Source organism: Leptinotarsa decemlineata, unplaced genomic scaffold (genome assembly GCF_025532065.1).
Source record: "Leptinotarsa decemlineata unplaced genomic scaffold, Ldec_3_MD MMD2_tig00000035_RagTag_RagTag, whole genome shotgun sequence".
NCBI lineage: Eukaryota > Metazoa > Arthropoda > Insecta > Coleoptera > Chrysomelidae > Leptinotarsa > Leptinotarsa decemlineata.
Genome location: NW_027412540.1, coordinates 21,070,116 through 21,088,854, shown reverse-complemented (window position 1 = coordinate 21,088,854; position 18,739 = coordinate 21,070,116). Strand labels below are relative to the sequence as shown.

Here is an 18,739-nt window from a genome sequence, read left to right as displayed (position 1 = left end):
AAAAGGGTAATGAGTATGAATGTCCTGAAAACTGTTCTGGATTTCAGATCAGGAATTGTGTCAATAGGAAACAAATAGTTCTGGGGAGATTTGGAACATACGGGAAAAACCTTAATAAAGAGACTGTATGAGAGTATAACAAAAACTGCTTCAATAAAGCTCACTGGACAAGGCTACTCATTGGGCATAATCCATTTAGAAAACACCTACATGGGGTTGAATAAGCCTCAACTATAGACAAAAGGCAATGAAGGAACAAAGACATTTTGTCATGTATTATGCGAATGTGATGCAGATCATTACAGGAGGCAATACATTTATGGAATAAAGACCTATTATTATTATTAGAGGTAGTAGGGAAAAGAAGACTGTTGGAGTAAGTGTCAAGAAATGGGAAAAAAATGCAATATGCCTATGAGATGGGCAGGTCCAAAAGCGAAAATTGCCAATACCACAGCAAAAGTTATTTGAATTCATTCGGAAGCATGTATTCATGTATAGGGTTTTCCAATAGATTCTTTTGGAAGGTCACTATTTGGTGTGGATTTTGGGCTGGCGGCGTCACTGGTCTATATTTCTTCGAGAACGACGTTAGCCAGGCCATCACTGTCAACGGCGAGCACTATCGGTCGATATTCATTACTTTTTTGAGCTGAATTTGATGATCTGGACATCAACGATATGTGGTTTCAAGAGGACGGCGCTACGTGCCACACAGCCATGCCCCATTGGATATTCTGCAGGAGCGAATTGAGGGCACGTTCATCTCACGTGGAAGTGATGTGGACTGGCCACAGAGATAGTGCGATTTGATCCCGTTAGCCTTTTTCTTGTGTGGCTTTCTTGAGTGGCAGATATAAGCCACAAACTACAGTGGTCCTCATAGCCAACATAACCCATGCAGTCGTTCAAATTAAGCCTGAGTTATGTGGCAGAGTCATGGAAAATTGGACGTTTCAGATGCGCTCCACCCAGAGAAGCCGTGGCTTACATTTAAACGATGTTATACTCTAAACATAATGGCATCGATATATTTTTCAAACAAATAAAAATTTCGAAATCTCACACATACTTTGTTTTATTTAAATCATTAGAAAACGCTTTAATGCTGCTCGATGCATCGCTGTTTTTCGTCTTAACCAATCTTGCAGATTTCGATTCATGACCATCTATAGTAAAAAAATGGAAAAATATTGAAGTTTGAATATTTTTCACTTTCCCTGAAAATTATAAATAAAAAAATATGGCTTTCAATTTCTTGATCTAATCTTGAATACACTTTGTGAGCATACAACTGTCCACTTTGAAAATAATATGGAAAAAAATTAACAAAACAGAATACGCGATAAATCAGTTCAATTAGTTGTAGATATAAAAATCGAGCAAAAATGAATACTTTTTTTTTTCAACATCATTTCTGATTTGATTAACTCATAGGAATATTTCGTTTCGGTAGTTTTTATTATTTCAAATAATTTTAACATTTCATTCATATCCATTAAATTTGACTTTCCATAGATTTCTTATCTGTTAACGCCTTTTTCGGAAAATGGTAGTCCGACCTTAACTCCATTCATTAAAAAAACATTTTCAAACACTTTGAAAAAAACGTTTAAGTAAATCGATGCTTGTGATCATACCTTTTTTACCTGTACGAAGCCGGGTCGGCGAGCTACATTTGAATGAATTCAAGTACGATGAATGATAGAGATGAAGAAAATAATCGGTTGTATTCCTAGGATTCGACTTGACTAAATATCTTTGCGATCAAGTTCAGTTACTAATTGAGTCCTGTTACCAACACATGACTGGATGCAGTGCAAAATGGCTACGTGCCTTCATGAAAGTTGAACGATCTATTCTTTACTATTTACGGATGGAGATGCGTATGCGAGTCCCTTGACCTGGCGACAAACTTGGAAAATTAAATTAGTTTCCAGTAACCGGTGCGAAGGATAAATCATTTGTAGCGAAATCTCCATGCTCAAAATTATTTTCATACAGTAAGACTTTTGATATTCTCCTTCTGAAATTCTCCAGGGGAAGACAATTTTATTAATCATATTTTCCAAAGGCTTGACAGATTTCGTGTCACTGTCAGTACATCAAGTACAAAAATTACACAGGAAATAAAACTTCGAACAAATTTGTCACTTTCAATTTTGAAGATTTCAAGAGGTGAAATTAATGAATTATCTGTTTTCTAAGTTTTTTGTTTCCTTCAAAGATTGTCTGATAAAATCGGCCAGCGTTCAGTGAGACCGCATCAGAAAAGTTTGTAATTGAATTGAAAGATAATTCCAGCAAATGACATTGAAACGGAGGAATTTTTCAATAAAAAAAGTCTATAGAGCCTCAGACAGAGAACTTGATTTTGTACGGAATGGGGCTTAAACTTCATACAAATCTCTAGAATACTTGCTGATGAGTATGTAGAAAAGTAAATAAATTTTATACTCACTACAAAAACGAAAAATGTGGAAGACATTTCCTCAGCTAACTAAATTTACGTACACACAATTTAATTCATCCAAGCGTGACTATCGGAAATATTCGATTGAAAGAGCATTCACACCGTAGACAATTTTATAAATATGACTCCTCATTTCCATCAATACAACGTTCACATCACCGTTGATAATCAACAACTACCTGCGTTAACTTTGAATTCAAATATACAGTTGCACAAGGTCGACTTGTTAATAACAAACATTAGCAGTCCTGTTTTATGTATAGAGAATTACACACATGAAGTGTTGTTATCACGTTATAAACTAGAATAGGCATGGCATCATCACTTTACAAAGATAATGTTTCCAAAACCCACTGACAAATCCAGATGTTGGTAAATAATAGTTTCAAATGCGTAAAGATTATTTTCAATGCTGTAATTAAATGAAATTATAAGAAAGAAAATACACAATTTGTCGAAAGATTTATTTCTTTCAGCAAAATCTCGTTATTCCACATTCAAATTTCTCTTCCGTTTATTTTTACCTGATCAATGGATTGAAGGATATTTCCTTATTTGAATTACTAAAAAGTATCAAGAGTTATATTTTATCCTCAATTGAAAACAATCAAAATATACAAAATACATCTAATGATTACTTTAGTCACAATGCACGTTTTTTAAATATTGATGGTTACATAATATACTTCATATCACAATCATCTCCGAGATAAAACTATAGATAACCTTCTTGGCTCCTGTTGAAGTTTCACTTCGCCAGCAACACTGGGTATGTATGGTATATTAACGGACGGTTATAGGACTCTCTGTGATAATTTGGCCCGGTTGCAGAAAGTTACAGTGAATAGTACTTGTATTGTCCTTCCGGGGAATAAATTAATATTATTATTATCATTTTACCGAAGTTTATGCTGGTCAGGCCCTATCCCCCGAAACCCCGATACATTCGGGAAGGCACGCCAGCATTATCAACTAACGACTATTACCCACACCGTGGGGTGAGAGATCATTAGGATGAGATATCATTGGGGTCGAGAGTCATGTGCCCTGAGTAAACGCAGTGAGCCAAGAATGACAGCCTGCCGCATCTGTTCGACTAAGATTTCCGCCTTAGTACGGAAAGCCGGTATGATGTTGAGATTCAAGAATAGAGAGGGCATTATTCCTCCAAGGATTCCAATTATCAGAAGAATCATCTTGACAGAGTGGTCTGGATATAGTCTGCGGAGTTCGAAGAGAAAATCTCGATATTTCATCCGGTTCTCCTCCTTTTTTCGGACGAAATTCGTCTTGCCAGGAGCTGAAAACTCCACAACAAATATCGTCTTGCTCTGGTGGTTGAGAAGGACTACATCAGGCTCATTAGGTTGTATGAGCCTGAAGGTGGAGAATAGTTCCAATAAATTCGGCACTTCTCATTCCCCACAACGGATTCAATATCCTCCGGAGCGTAGGGCAAAACGGTGTGCACCGTAAGAGTGCCGTAGGTGGTAATAAAGCACCTCTTAGGGTCACGTTGTGTTGATGGATATAGGCCGAGACCGCATATACTGGACATGCACTGACAGCAAGTGCAATATGGCCTTGGACGCGGTAGGCCCTGCAACTCATGTCAGGAACCTCTATACCCATCAAGCGACTGCGGTAGACTGAGCTGTTGAAGACACCATCCTTGCAGGCCACGATGAACCCCTCAGTTTCCGAGTTCACCCCACTCGACCTGGGGAAAGCGAAAGTCAGGCGTTTTGATAAGCCAAGGTCTCCGTAGTTGACGAAGACCTCATGCAATGGCTTATCCCTGTGTTGCTGCAGTAGTGAAGTGATCTCTGCGGCTTCCATATGGACCTTCTGCTGGACGAAATTCGTCTTGCCAGGAGCTGAAAACTCCACAACAAATATCGTCTTGCTCTGGTGGTTGAGAAGGACTACATCAGGCTCATTAGGTTGTATGAGCCTGAAGGTGGAGAATAGTTCCAATAAATTCGGCACTTCTCATTCCCCACAACGGATTCAATATCCTCCGGAGCGTAGGGCAAAACCGGTGTGCACCGTAAGAGTGCCGTAGGTGGTAATAAAGCACCTCTTAGGGTCACGTTGTGTTGATGGATATAGGCCGAGACCGCATATACTGGACATGCACTGACAGCAAGTGCAATATGGCCTTGGACGCGGTAGGCCCTGCAACTCATGTCAGGAACCTCTATACCCATCAAGCGACTGCGGTAGACTGAGCTGTTGAAGACACCATCCTTGCAGGCCACGATGAACCCCTCAGTTTCCGAGTTCACCCCACTCGACCTGGGGAAAGCGAAAGTCAGGCGTTTTGATAAGCCAAGGTCTCCGTAGTTGACGAAGACCTCATGCAATGGCTTATCCCTGTGTTGCTGCAGTAGTGAAGTGATCTCTGCGGCTTCCATATGGACCTTCTGCTGGACGGGTTCCAACTTGATGACAGATTTGTGATCACCTCGTGTAGTGTCGAAAACTAAACCAAGTTCACCAGCTGCTTGGGCAGCTGCCCTAAAGAGAAATGCTCCAATTACTGCACTCTCATGGTCGCGGACTATGAAGAGAAAGATATTATTATTATTGATATGCATTGTAATTAGAATTGCATTTGTATTTTATAAAACCTTCTAGATATTCCGAATAGAACTGGCCGATATTTGATGAAAATCCATATTACCGTGTTAGGAATCACACGTTAAAAGGTAAAACCTCCATAGTCCTTAGCTCGCACAAGTTTCTCAACTTCTGAGAATTGTCGTTTATATGGGGGCAACAGCTGTTTAACGGAAAAACAGATTTTTAAAAACAAATTAAAACTCATTAATACAGTTTTTTCAATAACAAAAACAGTTTTATTGAAAGTAATACAAATTATGAAATAATGAAACCACAACAAAAATTATTTGGCGCTCTGGGGCCAATTGATTAATTTAAATTTATTGTCTTGAGTTCAAAATAGTTTATTTCTCGTTGCACATAGTGCCATCTCTGTTAATCTTTGTCATGTCATTGAAACCATTTTTTCTGCAACACTGAAAGGTAAAATAAAATACAAAATCAGTTTTTCAACACAGCGGAAGAGTGGTTGTTATTTCTTGACACTCTCCACAACCCAATACTTGGTTTTACAACAAAATTTAGATTCCTTCAGTTCTAAAACAGAGTATTGCCGTCTCTTATTTTGGACAGATGCACATTTGTCTTCCTGTATAAGTACGAATTTCTACGCTCCTCCATAGCATGTTTTAATTTTTCTGCTAAATATACATGAAACGATAACTTGTTCACATATATTTTGACAAAATTGAATTTTCAATTCATAAAATTCCTGAACAAATGTTGCCTGTACTATTCGAATGTTAAAAATTTCCAAGCTGACCCTTTAATGCAGTCGCAACTCTCATGATAGACATTCCTAGGCTGGAATTGTTTGTAGTAGGACTGTAATCTTTAACAGAGTCGTCAGTTAGATAACAGACTTTGATTACATGTCTGTCGAAAGAAAATAGATTTATTTTTATAACTGAGTTCAACAGTTGGCCCACGAGTTCGCAGTACAAAAGAGGATTGTTAAAATAAATCAAGATTGTAAATATTTCAAAAGGCAGGACGGGGCCTTATAAAGATAAGAAAATTTCGAAAATTGTATGCGTGGTCATTAACCGCGAGTGAGTAAGATGACACATTTCATAAAAAGCAAATAAGAGTTTTATGAAATGTCGTTTTAGATAAGATAGTGTATTTTTAAACCCCCAAACGTAAATAGAACCAGAGTATAAATTGAAATGGGCATATTTTTGGGAGACGGGGGTATATTTTTTTTCCAGAACCAGAATAGTTTTTGAAAGTTTACTTACTCATTCACCTCTGTGTCTCTCGAAAAATGCGATATCATCATAGCTAATAAGAAAAAAGTATATATTTGTGTTTGAACAATTGTCATAGAATTTATTTTTTGCTATTCTAATAAGATGACGAACTTTGGAAAAATTTTATTTAAACTCCAGGAGCAAGTCTGTGTGTCTGTCAAAAAATCTCTTCCAAGATCTAATGTAATGAACCAATTTACAGCAAATCATAAAATGTAACAAAAAAACTGTATGTTGTTGAAATGTGCAAATATTATTTGAACTCTATTACTCATAAAAATGAATATACACAAAGTTCCAGACAACAACCTTCAATAATATTAAACAAGTATTGATGGAAAAAATTAGGATTATCATTGGTCCGTGTCTTTTATATTTTATTGGTAGAACAAACAATTTCCAAGCAGAAAAATGAGAAACTGCTTTGTTTATGAAAATAACATGAAAAAACTGCCTTTCTAGAACAGTTTCTTCAGTTTGGCTAAATTATGTTTGGAACAGTTCGGAACAGTTTACTTTTAACCTTGTTATTAGGTATCTATAAAAATGTATCTCGAAAAAATTGAACATTTCTAAATCTCAGAAAAGATAATATATTTCAAAATCTCCTTTATTTTCGCCTGAGTGATTCATGGCAGTATTACAAAATAAAGAGGAGACATTCTAAAATACAATATTTATTCAGTGAATGTTTGTGAAACTAGAGGTTGTTGGATTTTTCAAAGCTGGGGATTATTGTGATAACGCTTATCTATGATTCATTGCACTAAGCGATAAATTCAGTCTAAATGATATACACAAACCCAGGAAGACCTATAATAATAACATTCAATCAAGTTAAATTTAGTGAACGTTCAAAGCAGATGTTGAATAATTCTCTCAAACAGCCAATCAAAAAGCTATTAGTCTGCTTGAAGACAGTATAAATACAAAAGTTACCTTTATTAAAAGTCGTATATCCTTTCTTTGTACCCATGTTCACACAGTCACACTAATAGTTTCCTAAACAACATGAAGTAACACTTTTCTGCTGCTACTATCATATTGCGAAATGCACTTCTGTCAAGTAACAATCTCTCTATGTGGGCAGACCACTGTAGACTGAGATGGAGATGGAACATTCAAAAGTTTGCCGCTCGCAGTACGACGTGAACACCGAGTGGTAGCACTTGGTTCTTCAGACAGGCGCGTTATTCATGTATGAATCACTTTTGGGATTCTAATTGCCGTCAATTCTAAGATCTACAGGGACGGTTTGTTGTGTGCAATGCTTTTTGTCCGCTTGAAAACACAGTGGTGTTTGTTACTAGAGTCATTCTTGAATGACCGAACGATAATAAGTTTTAGTAATTTCAATAATGATTTGATTTGGATAAGGTATACCATTTCATTACCATTGTTTGTCATAATGGTTTGGGGTTCTAAGTATCGTACACGAACATTTCTTCGGATCCTTAATTTTGAGAAAAACCACTTTCCTTGCGATTATTATTTTAAAAGTTACCAGAGAAAAACTACATACATACATACACCTATCTCAATGATTATCTATTCTCGTTTTTTGTTAACTAACAATCATTCTTTGAGTTCTGTATAAGTCTCATTATATATGAATTATATGAAATCGTTGAAAACATTTTAATACACGACGCTCTCAATTCAAAATTTTCATTTGGGTATGTTATTCTCAAATTGCCGCCTTAACCCGTAAGGACTGGTAACCAAAACTTCAAAAATTCAAATGGCAAAGTGTCCTTGGCTACGACTTGATCGATGCATTTTTTACACTAAATACAACAACAATTGTTGAAAACAATTCATAAATGAAGGGGACGTAGCGGCAATCAATGTCAACATTCCCTACCCAGAGGGGATACAGAAAATAAACATTAAAGAGCTGGAAAAGACATAAAGAGGAAACGTGAATTAAATGAAACTATCATTGAAAACCAATTATGTGATTATTCCGACCGAACGTATACCTGAAAGTAATTTCATTTCAGTTTCATATATTTTTCAAACTATAATTAGATTCAAATGATGTGAATACCAGTATCACGTTGCTACGTTAGGAAATTAATCCATACCAAGTTTATCATTCGATTTTATATTATTTTCAAAAAATTCCTCCACTACTGAATATACAAAAAACCTGATAATATCTTTCATAGAACACAATGAAACACAACAAATAAACGTTCATGTAGTAATTTTCGATAATTATACTACTTTTCTAAGATATTTATTATTAAATAATCCAAACGAACAATTCGTTCAGTCTCAAATTACCTACACTGTAGATTAATGGACTGACACCTATCAGAAAACAACTACTCCCCTGGCTAATACCACGAAAGGTGTTAGATTATATCTGACAGGTGTCAGTGCAGGATTCTTCACTGAAGTTATTCCTGCACCACAGATATAAGGTAATGGAGAATTCGATGTTATTTTGACTTGACAGAAAACCGTTGATCTTATCCATGTCTAGATATGATTTGCAAATTACTGGTCTCGATTTCTAAGTTTTTGAAACACTTTTTCCCAAGTTTCATTATGACTTTTTAGTTGGTGATAGTTTGCATATGGATAAAAGTAAGTGTTCAGAGAAATAAAAAAAGAAGACCAATTCATCTCGTTTGAAATAACGAGGATTCAAAAATCAAGGGTATTCAAAATGGTCATATCTGCTGAAATAATTTCAAAAACTGAACTTGAAATTCTGATGAATGTTTTTAAATTGATTTTGAAGTGAAATATTTCGTTAAAACTCGATACGGTACTGGTAAGCCACTATAATGATACCTACATCTCCTCTACAGTGCGAGCTGATAATTCCAAGAAATTAAATTTATTGTTCCTTACACTTCTTAATATTCACGAAATGTCTTGGATATGGAGATTCTTATTCCCTTTCGCCTGTAACGACTTCCTCAAAATTGGGTTCATGTGTAGGGAATTGAGAGCTATTCTGAAAAGTTTCAATAAATCTATCCGGTTTGAAGATTTTGACTTATGGTCATTCTTTCGAAAAAGTTTATTGGGATATAAAGTAAATGTATAGAAAATTACAACAGGAAACATCGATATGTTTATCAAATGTGATAAAATGAAAATTATTGAAATAATAATGAATACGTAATTAAATTGGCCGATACCTCATAAAAATCCGTAATAACGTATTGACACCGTTCAATGTAATGACATGTTTCAACCTCTCATTTACTCTTCTTTCAATGGAAAACCTGGAGAACAAAATAAAATACAGTATAATAATATTATAGATAATTTCATGTACTTGTGGAGATATGCAGTTGGATAAGTTTGTAGAAATTACCAATTCATCAATTTATTATTCTCTCTTATATTAAATGCATTAGTAAGATAGAGGTGCACAATATTTTACGACTCAAATAATAACTCAATAACATCTATATAATGTTTCCGCTCAATTCTCAAAGAGAATTGAGTTTTAATCAAAAAATTGCTGTCAATAACGGTTATAATGTATCTAGATGGTTTGCCTTCATTTTTTCTAAAACAACAGAAATAAGCTATGAAAGATCTATCCAACTTAGAGAAGCGAGGGTAAGCAAGCTTCATAAAATACTATCCAACTTTGTGAACCCACTAATAATTTCGATCATTTTTGGAAATTGAAAGATTTGGACATAGTTTACAGAACAAATAATGATTACTGAAAACAACAAAGACAAATAATTTACTTTCGGACGGAGGGGTATATGACTTGCGATTCTTATCCCAACCTTTTATTGAACAAACAAGGAGAACTTTCTCTAAAAGAATAAAAGATCATAGAAGTACATTTTTCAGTGGGAGAACCAAATAAACATTTGTGAACTTTTTTTGGCAGATTATGAACCCAATAGATAATATTTAGAAGTGAAAGATTAAAACTTAGTCTTTGGGAATGTTGAAAAGTCGATAGATTCAAGAATTCGAAACATTATCAGATACAATTGAATGATTCCTTCAATGTTATATTTGTTTGCCGAGGATGGTACAGGGCAGTATTATTGAATTCATTAATAGGTAATGAATGAATACTCATTTGATTTTACTTCTCTTGCATGAAAACTGAAAGCATATATTTAGTAAATGAAATCCAAATATGAAATTTATGGTTAGGTTAGGTTAGGTTAGGTTCAAAATCAATCAATCTAAAACTATCTGATATTCACACTCTCTATTCTGTTCTACCCCTAAGAAAATTATGTTTCCCAATCGACTCCTTCTCTTTTAACTTTTCATAAATTCCCTTGTTTCATCCTCTGTCCCACAAACTCTTTATTTTAGTATACTTGCAATAATTTAATTTGATATTCTATACATAAATATTTTCATGACGAAAGGCATGAGTTCAATAAACATTAATACTATTTTCTAATGGTTACCCTAAAAAGTATATTAACATCAATTATGGATAATGAAAGACATATATGTGTGTAATACAGACGGCTCAAAAACCAAAGAAGGCTCAGGATGTGGCTAAGGATTAAGTGGGGAATGGGAAAATACCAGAACTGGCTGGTATATCAATCGCCACAAAAGAAATAACCAGGAAAGGAATTTCTGGAAATAATATAGCAATCTGAACTGATAGTAGGAAAGCCCTATTAGCCTCGAACAGACAACGTGTTACCTCAGGGCTAGTACTAGAGTGCCACCAAAATTTAGCCAAAGCCTCGGTAGATAATAACATTATCCTGAGGTAGGTTAAAGGGCACGACAGAAGTACAGGTAATCGCCTGATGCCTTCGACAATTGCGGAACTAGCCAAACGTACACCCATGTTCAACCCCCAAAGAGATGGGATGGAATCAAAGGATGCAGTCTAGCCAGGATCAACCTGGGAGACCCTGGGAAGCTGGCGCCGAAAAAATATCTGGCGATGAGCAGTACAAATCTACGCTTAACAATAGGATTTCTGACTGGCCAATGTCAACTAAGGAAACACCTCCATATGATGGGACTAGTGGATACACCTCTATGCAGGATGTGTGAACAGGAAGATGAAACTGTCAGACATGTCTTAAGTGAGTGTCTGGAGTTATCGTCAATAAGAGAGTGTGTGTTCGGCGAGTCTTGGCCTACACCTGCCGATATAAAGGAGATATCTCCAAGTGACCTGTTCACCTTCCTGGAAAGGACAGGATGGACGATGACCTAGGAGGACAACTCCTCTGGAGGATGAACAATGGGTCACATGTGGTCTAAGTGATATGGGTCTACACTCATCCTCCCTACTCTACAGATACAGATATGCGTAACCTGATGAAGTTGGCGACAAGTAGAGTTTGGATAACTACACAGATAAGTCGTTGATTTCATTGTTTTTCCTGCAGGAATGATACTCAATCAGTATACACTTGCAACACGTGGTTGTTATGTAATTAGTTTTCTTTGATATCAACAGCAAACTTGTTGATCAATTTTGGTTATCTAATCATTTCCATTGCTCTGTGATCATTCCAATTCCAGATATCTGCTACAATACAAATATTACTTGAACGATATCTCTACTTGCATTTCTTATCAGTATTCTTGCATGTGATGAAACAAAATATTGAACTAGATACATTTCAATTAATGACTTGAAATTTACGTCAGATTCATGATTTATGACTGACAAAATTGTTAATATTATACTAAGAGCATAAAGAAGTAACTGTTACGATATTTGAAAAGTATACTTTCGTCATTCATTATTTCGAGTTCACAATAGTCCGTTCTACTGTTATAAAAAGAAGATTAATTTTGCATTGGCTTAAGAAACATCTTTCAATAATTTCAGAACTAGCATAGCAGGTACTAAATTGTATACGAAATCTCGTGGAATTCTTCAGAACGGGTTGAAAGGTATAAATCATGGAAGTATTCTTCATGAATTTCGCATTAATGAGGAGAAAGTTTATCAAATTAGGTTCAAGTGCTTGAATGTCACTCAATTACTTATTCAAGGCAGATTGGTGTGTATAACCAAAACTGGTGTCATATTTTATTTTTAACTAGGTATCGATTTCATACATTTATTATGTTTATTAAAAATCCGACTCCTAGTCAGTAAAATTAGAATTACTTTTGTGAAGGGTACAATGGGGTACCAGAGTCTCTTTACAAGTTTTCAAAAAAGTATAGGATTTTTTTCGGAACAAACTGTTTTAATTTCATTTTAAATATTATTGTTATTGATTTTCAACAAGTAACAAGTAACACATTCATAATAGCAATGAAAAATGTTTAAACACAACCCTAAGTACTAGTACACGCTGAAATAAAGTAATTGAACTTCAATGAAGACAACACAACTGAAATGAACTTTCCATTTTATCTCTTGACAGTTTACCAAATTGTAACTTTCGATGTTATAATCAAATATCCCGACTCAATTTCAAGTAACTTTTATATATAGTTTTTACATGTTGACATACAGTAACCCAGGCTGCTTCTGTGGCTGCTATGTAACCCATAAAGCATATTTTTCAGCAAGACAGCAATATATCCAGAAGAATCGTAGCTCATGTTCAAAAGTGAGAAATTCTAGAGAAATGAACTTCAAATGTTCATGCCAGTTTCTACACAGTAGGTTGAATGGACTGACTTCTATCAGAAAACAACTACTCCACTGGCTAATACCATGTACGGCGTTGGATTACATCTGACAGGCGTCAGTGCAGGAATCTTCACAAAAAATTTCCTGCATATGCGATTGGCAATACAACTGAAAGAGTCGACCTTCAATTTTGGAATGGGCACACTTGCAGCTCCTTAGTCACTCGTCAGTGCAATATAGTGACCATCATCGACCTAAAGTCAATGATATTCCATAATTGGAAATTCTTTCAGAGTATTTCATTCCTCTTACGAAGTTGGAGCGTACATCACACAATGTCACTCCATCTACTGGACGAGGTACTAACCAGCTGCATATCCGAATTTGCCCGATTCCTCTGAATAAGGAAGAAAAACTGTCTTATTAGTCAGTGAGCTATGCTTGAAGACAGGCAGTAAACAAATCTAAAGAAATTAACTTTAAATATTCGAAGCAGTCTCGGATATACCTACACAGAAGGTTGAATAGACTGAACATATACAGGAAATGTTCTGTGAAGACTCCTACACTGACGCCTGTCGGATATAATTCAACGCCGTTCGTGATATTAGCCAGTGGAGTAGTTGTTTTCTGATAGGCACATTCAACCTACTGTGTAGGTATATCCGAGACTGGCTTGAACATTTAAAGTTCATTTGTTACTGCCTGTCTTCAAGCATAGCCCACTGACTAATAAGAAACTGAGAAATTCATCAAAATGGTGATATATTATCCAAAAATCTATTTTGCAAACCATAAGTCCGCTTCAAACAGATATACAAAATCATCCAGAACGGCATCTCCAAAACGTTCTGAGTAAATCAATTAAAATTTCAAGAACAAGGATAGTAATAGTAATGATTAAAATATGACGGCAATCGTAATGCACATGGTAGACATAAATCATAGAGTGGAACGCTTCATTTTCTTAACCAAATTCAGCAGAACTCGGGTTTGTTACAAAGATCTCCATAGAGTTAGCAGGATGACTCAATAAAACATGATCATAAATTAAAATTACTCCATGAAAATTAGTCGATTAATGCATGGACTTCTAACGGTAATTTTTATAATACATTATGCGGGATAAACGAATCATGAGAGAGAGCTTCTCAAGTGACATAGTGCAAGATTATATTCAATTTCGTACAAAGTTGAGGAGGATCCAGAAGTCAAATAATAACTCGCAGAACTCACTATTTCTCGAATATTTTTTTTATACCTCAATATAACAATGCATTCAGGTCAGAAACTATTGAATAGTTTCAATTTGAGACCGCAATAATAGATAGTTTTGATAAACATACTGTCATTTTTGACGACAAATTTGATCGTGAGTAAATTTGGAATGGGGACAGATGATTACCTGAGTTACTTTACATAGACTTAGATTTGATACGATATAAATACCAAGAGATGAATGTGTTTCCATTTTGACGTATTCAGATTGAATATTGGGAGTTTCAGAAATAGCTTTCATCATTAGCTACAACAGAAAATGGAAGTAATCAAAAAATATATGATGATTCAAGTTTTGTAACAAAATAAAAGTAACAAAATTGAATACCTAAACGAATGTTGTAATAATTAAAACAAGACAACAATAATTCACCTATATCAATTATTTGGCATGCGCGTCAGGAAGAGTCGCTTGTGAATAATATATTTGTATAACATTTGTTGTGCTATCAATTCAGGACAGTTTAACATTTTTACTGTTCTGCATGATCCAAATTGTTAAAAGTTTGAACTTGAAACATTGAAATTTATGTATGGAATTCATGTATGTATGGAAATTATGAAAATATTACAATTATCAACCAATACAGATTGTGGATACTAACAATTTAAACCTCATGACGTAACTTCGTTTGAAATCTTTACAGAAAACAGCTCAGGCGAAGCTCTCTGGCTTACAGAGACAGGCTTGTCTGGCATATAGGCTTGTGCACATTGCCAATTACACAAATCAGCTAATGCAGAATACAACAGACTCGTTGACACTGGACACTGGGAATGACCTCTGACTTTATGCTTCAAACTGTCAACTAGGAACTGCCTTATGAAGTACTGTTTCCGAGTAGAGAGGACTCGTTCCTCTAGGAGCAGAAAATACTTGGAGCAGATAGTTGTTGGTTCACAGATAGATCAAAAATACCTTCAGGTTCTGGTGCAGGTGTTTTCAGTCGCAGATCCAGGACAGGGACATCAACCTGCCTAGGAACCTATGCAACTGCATTCCAATCGGAAATTTATGCTACTGAATTGTGTGCGGAGAGATTGGAAGAATCCAACCTCATACACAATTCAATAAAGAAATTCTAGGACAGTCAAGGGGCGTTAGAAGCTCTTGGTTCCTGCCCAGCAACGTGTAAATTGGTAGCAAATTACCAAAAACGACTCTTCTCGATAGGAAGACTCAACAGATTGTTTCTGGTCTGGATTCCTGGCCATACTGGCTTGGAAGGCAATGAGGCTGCCGATTCCTTTGCAAAGGAAGGTGCTGGACTACAGTAGGAATGAACTACGATGTCCAACAGGCCTTCTCACAGGTCACTGTGATCTGAATCATCATATGCAGAGACTCGGACTTTCGGAAGACAGTGTGTGTTGCCTCTGTCTGGAAAATTATGAAACAGCAGAGCACACACTTTGAAATTTTATTCGATATTCATTTCAGGACGTGATAATTTGTTTTAATAGCGTCTTCACATTTTTTTTCATTTAAATACTTATTGCTTATTCATTTCTGCCAAATGTTTTCACCTTCTTGCTTTGCGCTCTGCTTCAACTGGCTCATCTGAATATTTACGTGCGATCATATCTAGAATTTTCAATAATTTCATCATTTCATCCATTTTAACAACCAAAAGATACAATTTAATAGAAAAAGGAAGCAATACAAATTATTAAATTATGAAAAAACAACAAAAATTAGTTGGCGCTTCGGGGCGACTTGATTGATTCCAGTGACGTATTTGCTTTTTCAGCTGCAGGAAAACCCGCAAAAACCTGCAGCACCTCCTCATTTGAAGATCTTGATCTGCCAATGTCCTCTCTTTCATAGAATAAAATGTATGGTGTCTCCAGAGACTCCAATAAATTTAAGATATCGCCAGAATATTCATTTTTATTTTTTCTTCCATAGACATAGACATACTTTATTTGACAACGTTCATGTAATTTACATTTGTAGCAAGTCATATTACAAAAATTGTATTTGAAATTGCATTTTTTCCAGGAAGAACAAAAATCATGGAGTCAGTCGGAAACACTGAATATACAGCATGAACAATCAAACTCAACATTAATAACTTAAATACGATTGAAGATATTAATAATACTGAATATCTGAGCATTCTCATGCGAATGATCTCAAGTCTTTTGACACCTTTAGATAATTGAAAATCCGAACTTGAAACATTCACCAAAAAAACATTACCACTTCAAATTACTTTTCTTTTTAATATTCTCGAATATCAGATTACAAAAATAAATGTGTGTGTAATTATTGATTATCAGAGTATGTCAATAGCGATATTTTCAAATTCCTAATTCTTCTGGAGCAGCAGGCGGATGAAGACGTTTAAAGCTTCTTGGAACCTCACTATGTGCGACATTTGGTATGTAACCCTAGCCAGGAAACGCATACGACGAACGCTTGATGTTTTTTATCTCGACAAACAGTGGCTGACATTGCACACACATTACGGTACACGATTGCCGTAATCCAGTTTGCAATCAACAATCATTGCCAATAGAAGTTCACTGAGAATTGTATCGCATATTGAGTAAGAGTTGTTTTTATTAGTATTATTCAAGATCATTGAGAGTATAATTTCAATTTCATTTTTATTTCTGGCGGTACGGTCACAAAGTTTCAGAATTACGCAAACGATAACGAGGAACAAATTCTAAGTTCGTTAAAGATATCTGACAATTAGATAACTGAAATGACAGTTTAGTTTCGTCTCAATATCTTGAAAAATTGTAAAATTACTATAGTATTGATACGTATTTGATTCATAATTGTAAGTCGATTCTGGCCATCATTGAAATTATCGGTAATTTGCCTGTTGTTGTTTTCAGTAACGAGCCATTGCTGCATCATTATTTGCGCATTGTGTACGATGTTTTCCACCTCAGACGCAGAATGTTTCCATTTTCTGAAGATATCAGTAGTGTGTAGACGCTGCAGGCATTTTGAAAATACCAATGTCCATGGTGGACTGTTATGTTAGGATTTGGTCACCAAAAAATAGGGAGAAACAGTGTTTTCATCACTTATTTTCAATGTTAAAGTTATTTTCAAGCATTTCAAAATAGGGCTACGAATTTTCCACGAAAAATGTACTGTTTTTAGATAATTTTACGATGAAATTTTCAATTATATTGTTTGACGAATAAGAACCAACATTAAACGAGCATTTACACCATTCTTCTTTTTAACCTATGAGCTTTATTTCTGCTACAAATTATTCATTCAATGAAATGTTTGTTGAGTTCCTGACACTTTCACCCGCGAATAAGTCGAAAAATTCATGGAAAAACATTTGCCTAGAATCAGTCAATCTATCAATTCCTTGACTTATTTTCAACGAACCTGATTTACAACTGGTAAAACAGTGTCATCAATTTTTATGATCAGATCTCCTAGCTTCGACCTTGCGACTTTCCTTCCAAATACAATCATAGAGCATTTGGAATTATCAACTTCTAAAGCATGTTACTTCGATACATTAACGAATTAATTCAAATTCCCATTAATTATATTTTCGCTTTGCTATACAGAGTCAGGAGTAAAAGAATAATATACAACTGTGTATCATCGGCATACATATGATATTTGAGTTTTTTCAAACAGGTTGTCAAATGGGAGGTGTAAATTATGTAGAGGATAGGTCCAAGGATCCAACCCTGTGGGACAACCAAGTATTTTTGAAATCTGACATGTGGTTCTCCACTCAAACAATTTGTTCTCTATGTGAAAGGTATGAATCGAATAATATCAAAGTGCTTTGACAAAGTCCATTATAATGTAATATAGATCGAAGTAGTTGATGGTTTAATGCATCAAAAGCTTTGCTAAAGTCGATCAATAGTAGGACAGTGATTTCGTCTCTATCCGATGCTGCGACGATATCATCTAATTTGTTCAATAAAGCTGTAGCTCAGCTATAGTTTGGTCTGAAACCAGATTGCATAATTGGAAGTACATTGTTGTTGTCAAGGTGGTTTCTCGACTGTTGAGCAATAGCCTTTTCCCAAATTTTAGAAAGAAATGGAAGAAGACTTATAGGACGCAAGTCTTTGAATTCCTTAGGTTCTTTAATTTTGGGTATTGGTACCACGATATACTGCTTTCACATACTTGGGAAAACTTTCTTCTCCAAGCAAAAGTTTATAATATGTAAAATAACGGGCACTATAGGTGGACAACAGAGATTTAAGAGAAAATTATCGAGATCATCTATTCCTTTTGATCTACTTTTCATTTGTGACATGAAGGTTAACAATTCATTTTCGGTGATCAATGTCAATTCAAGAAATGATGTGATAGAATCATTCACATTATTACTGTAAAATTGTTTCAGATTTGGGCCAACCTTATGTTATTAGGATCACATAAATGAGAGGGAAGATTCAATATAGGTTTTTTATTGTGAATATCGAGTTTTTTAGTTTCAACCATAGATCTCTATAGAGTTATTATGGTTATTATTAGAGGCGATGTATTCTAGATAAGCTTTCTTTTCTCGCTCCATAGAAGATTTA

At 35.2% G+C, this 18,739-nt stretch overlaps 1 protein-coding gene and 1 long non-coding RNA gene across 5 annotated transcripts in view; one reads left to right on the top strand and one right to left on the bottom strand.

The window, feature by feature from the left end:
* GEFmeso (Guanine nucleotide exchange factor in mesoderm) overlaps positions 1 to 18,739 on the bottom strand; it is a 294,400-nt gene that overhangs the window by 75,068 nt on the left and 200,593 nt on the right. The window contains exon 1 of one of the 4 annotated variants that reach the window (XM_074172012.1): positions 7,291 to 7,481. The exons of 2 other annotated variants lie outside the window; for them this stretch is intronic. In XM_074172012.1, the coding sequence (XP_074028113.1) occupies positions 7,291 to 7,327 (37 nt within the window). In that variant the 5' untranslated portion in view covers positions 7,328 to 7,481. Of the gene's footprint in view, positions 1 to 2,461; positions 2,639 to 7,290; positions 7,482 to 18,739 lie in introns of those variants that run through there. One more of the 4 variants, XM_074172015.1, reaches the window with a different exon arrangement.
* Positions 15,904 to 17,378, top strand: LOC111511769 (uncharacterized). Its single transcript, XR_002722976.2, has 2 exons — positions 15,904 to 16,755; positions 17,054 to 17,378. It is a non-coding gene; the product is annotated as an uncharacterized lncRNA (long non-coding RNA).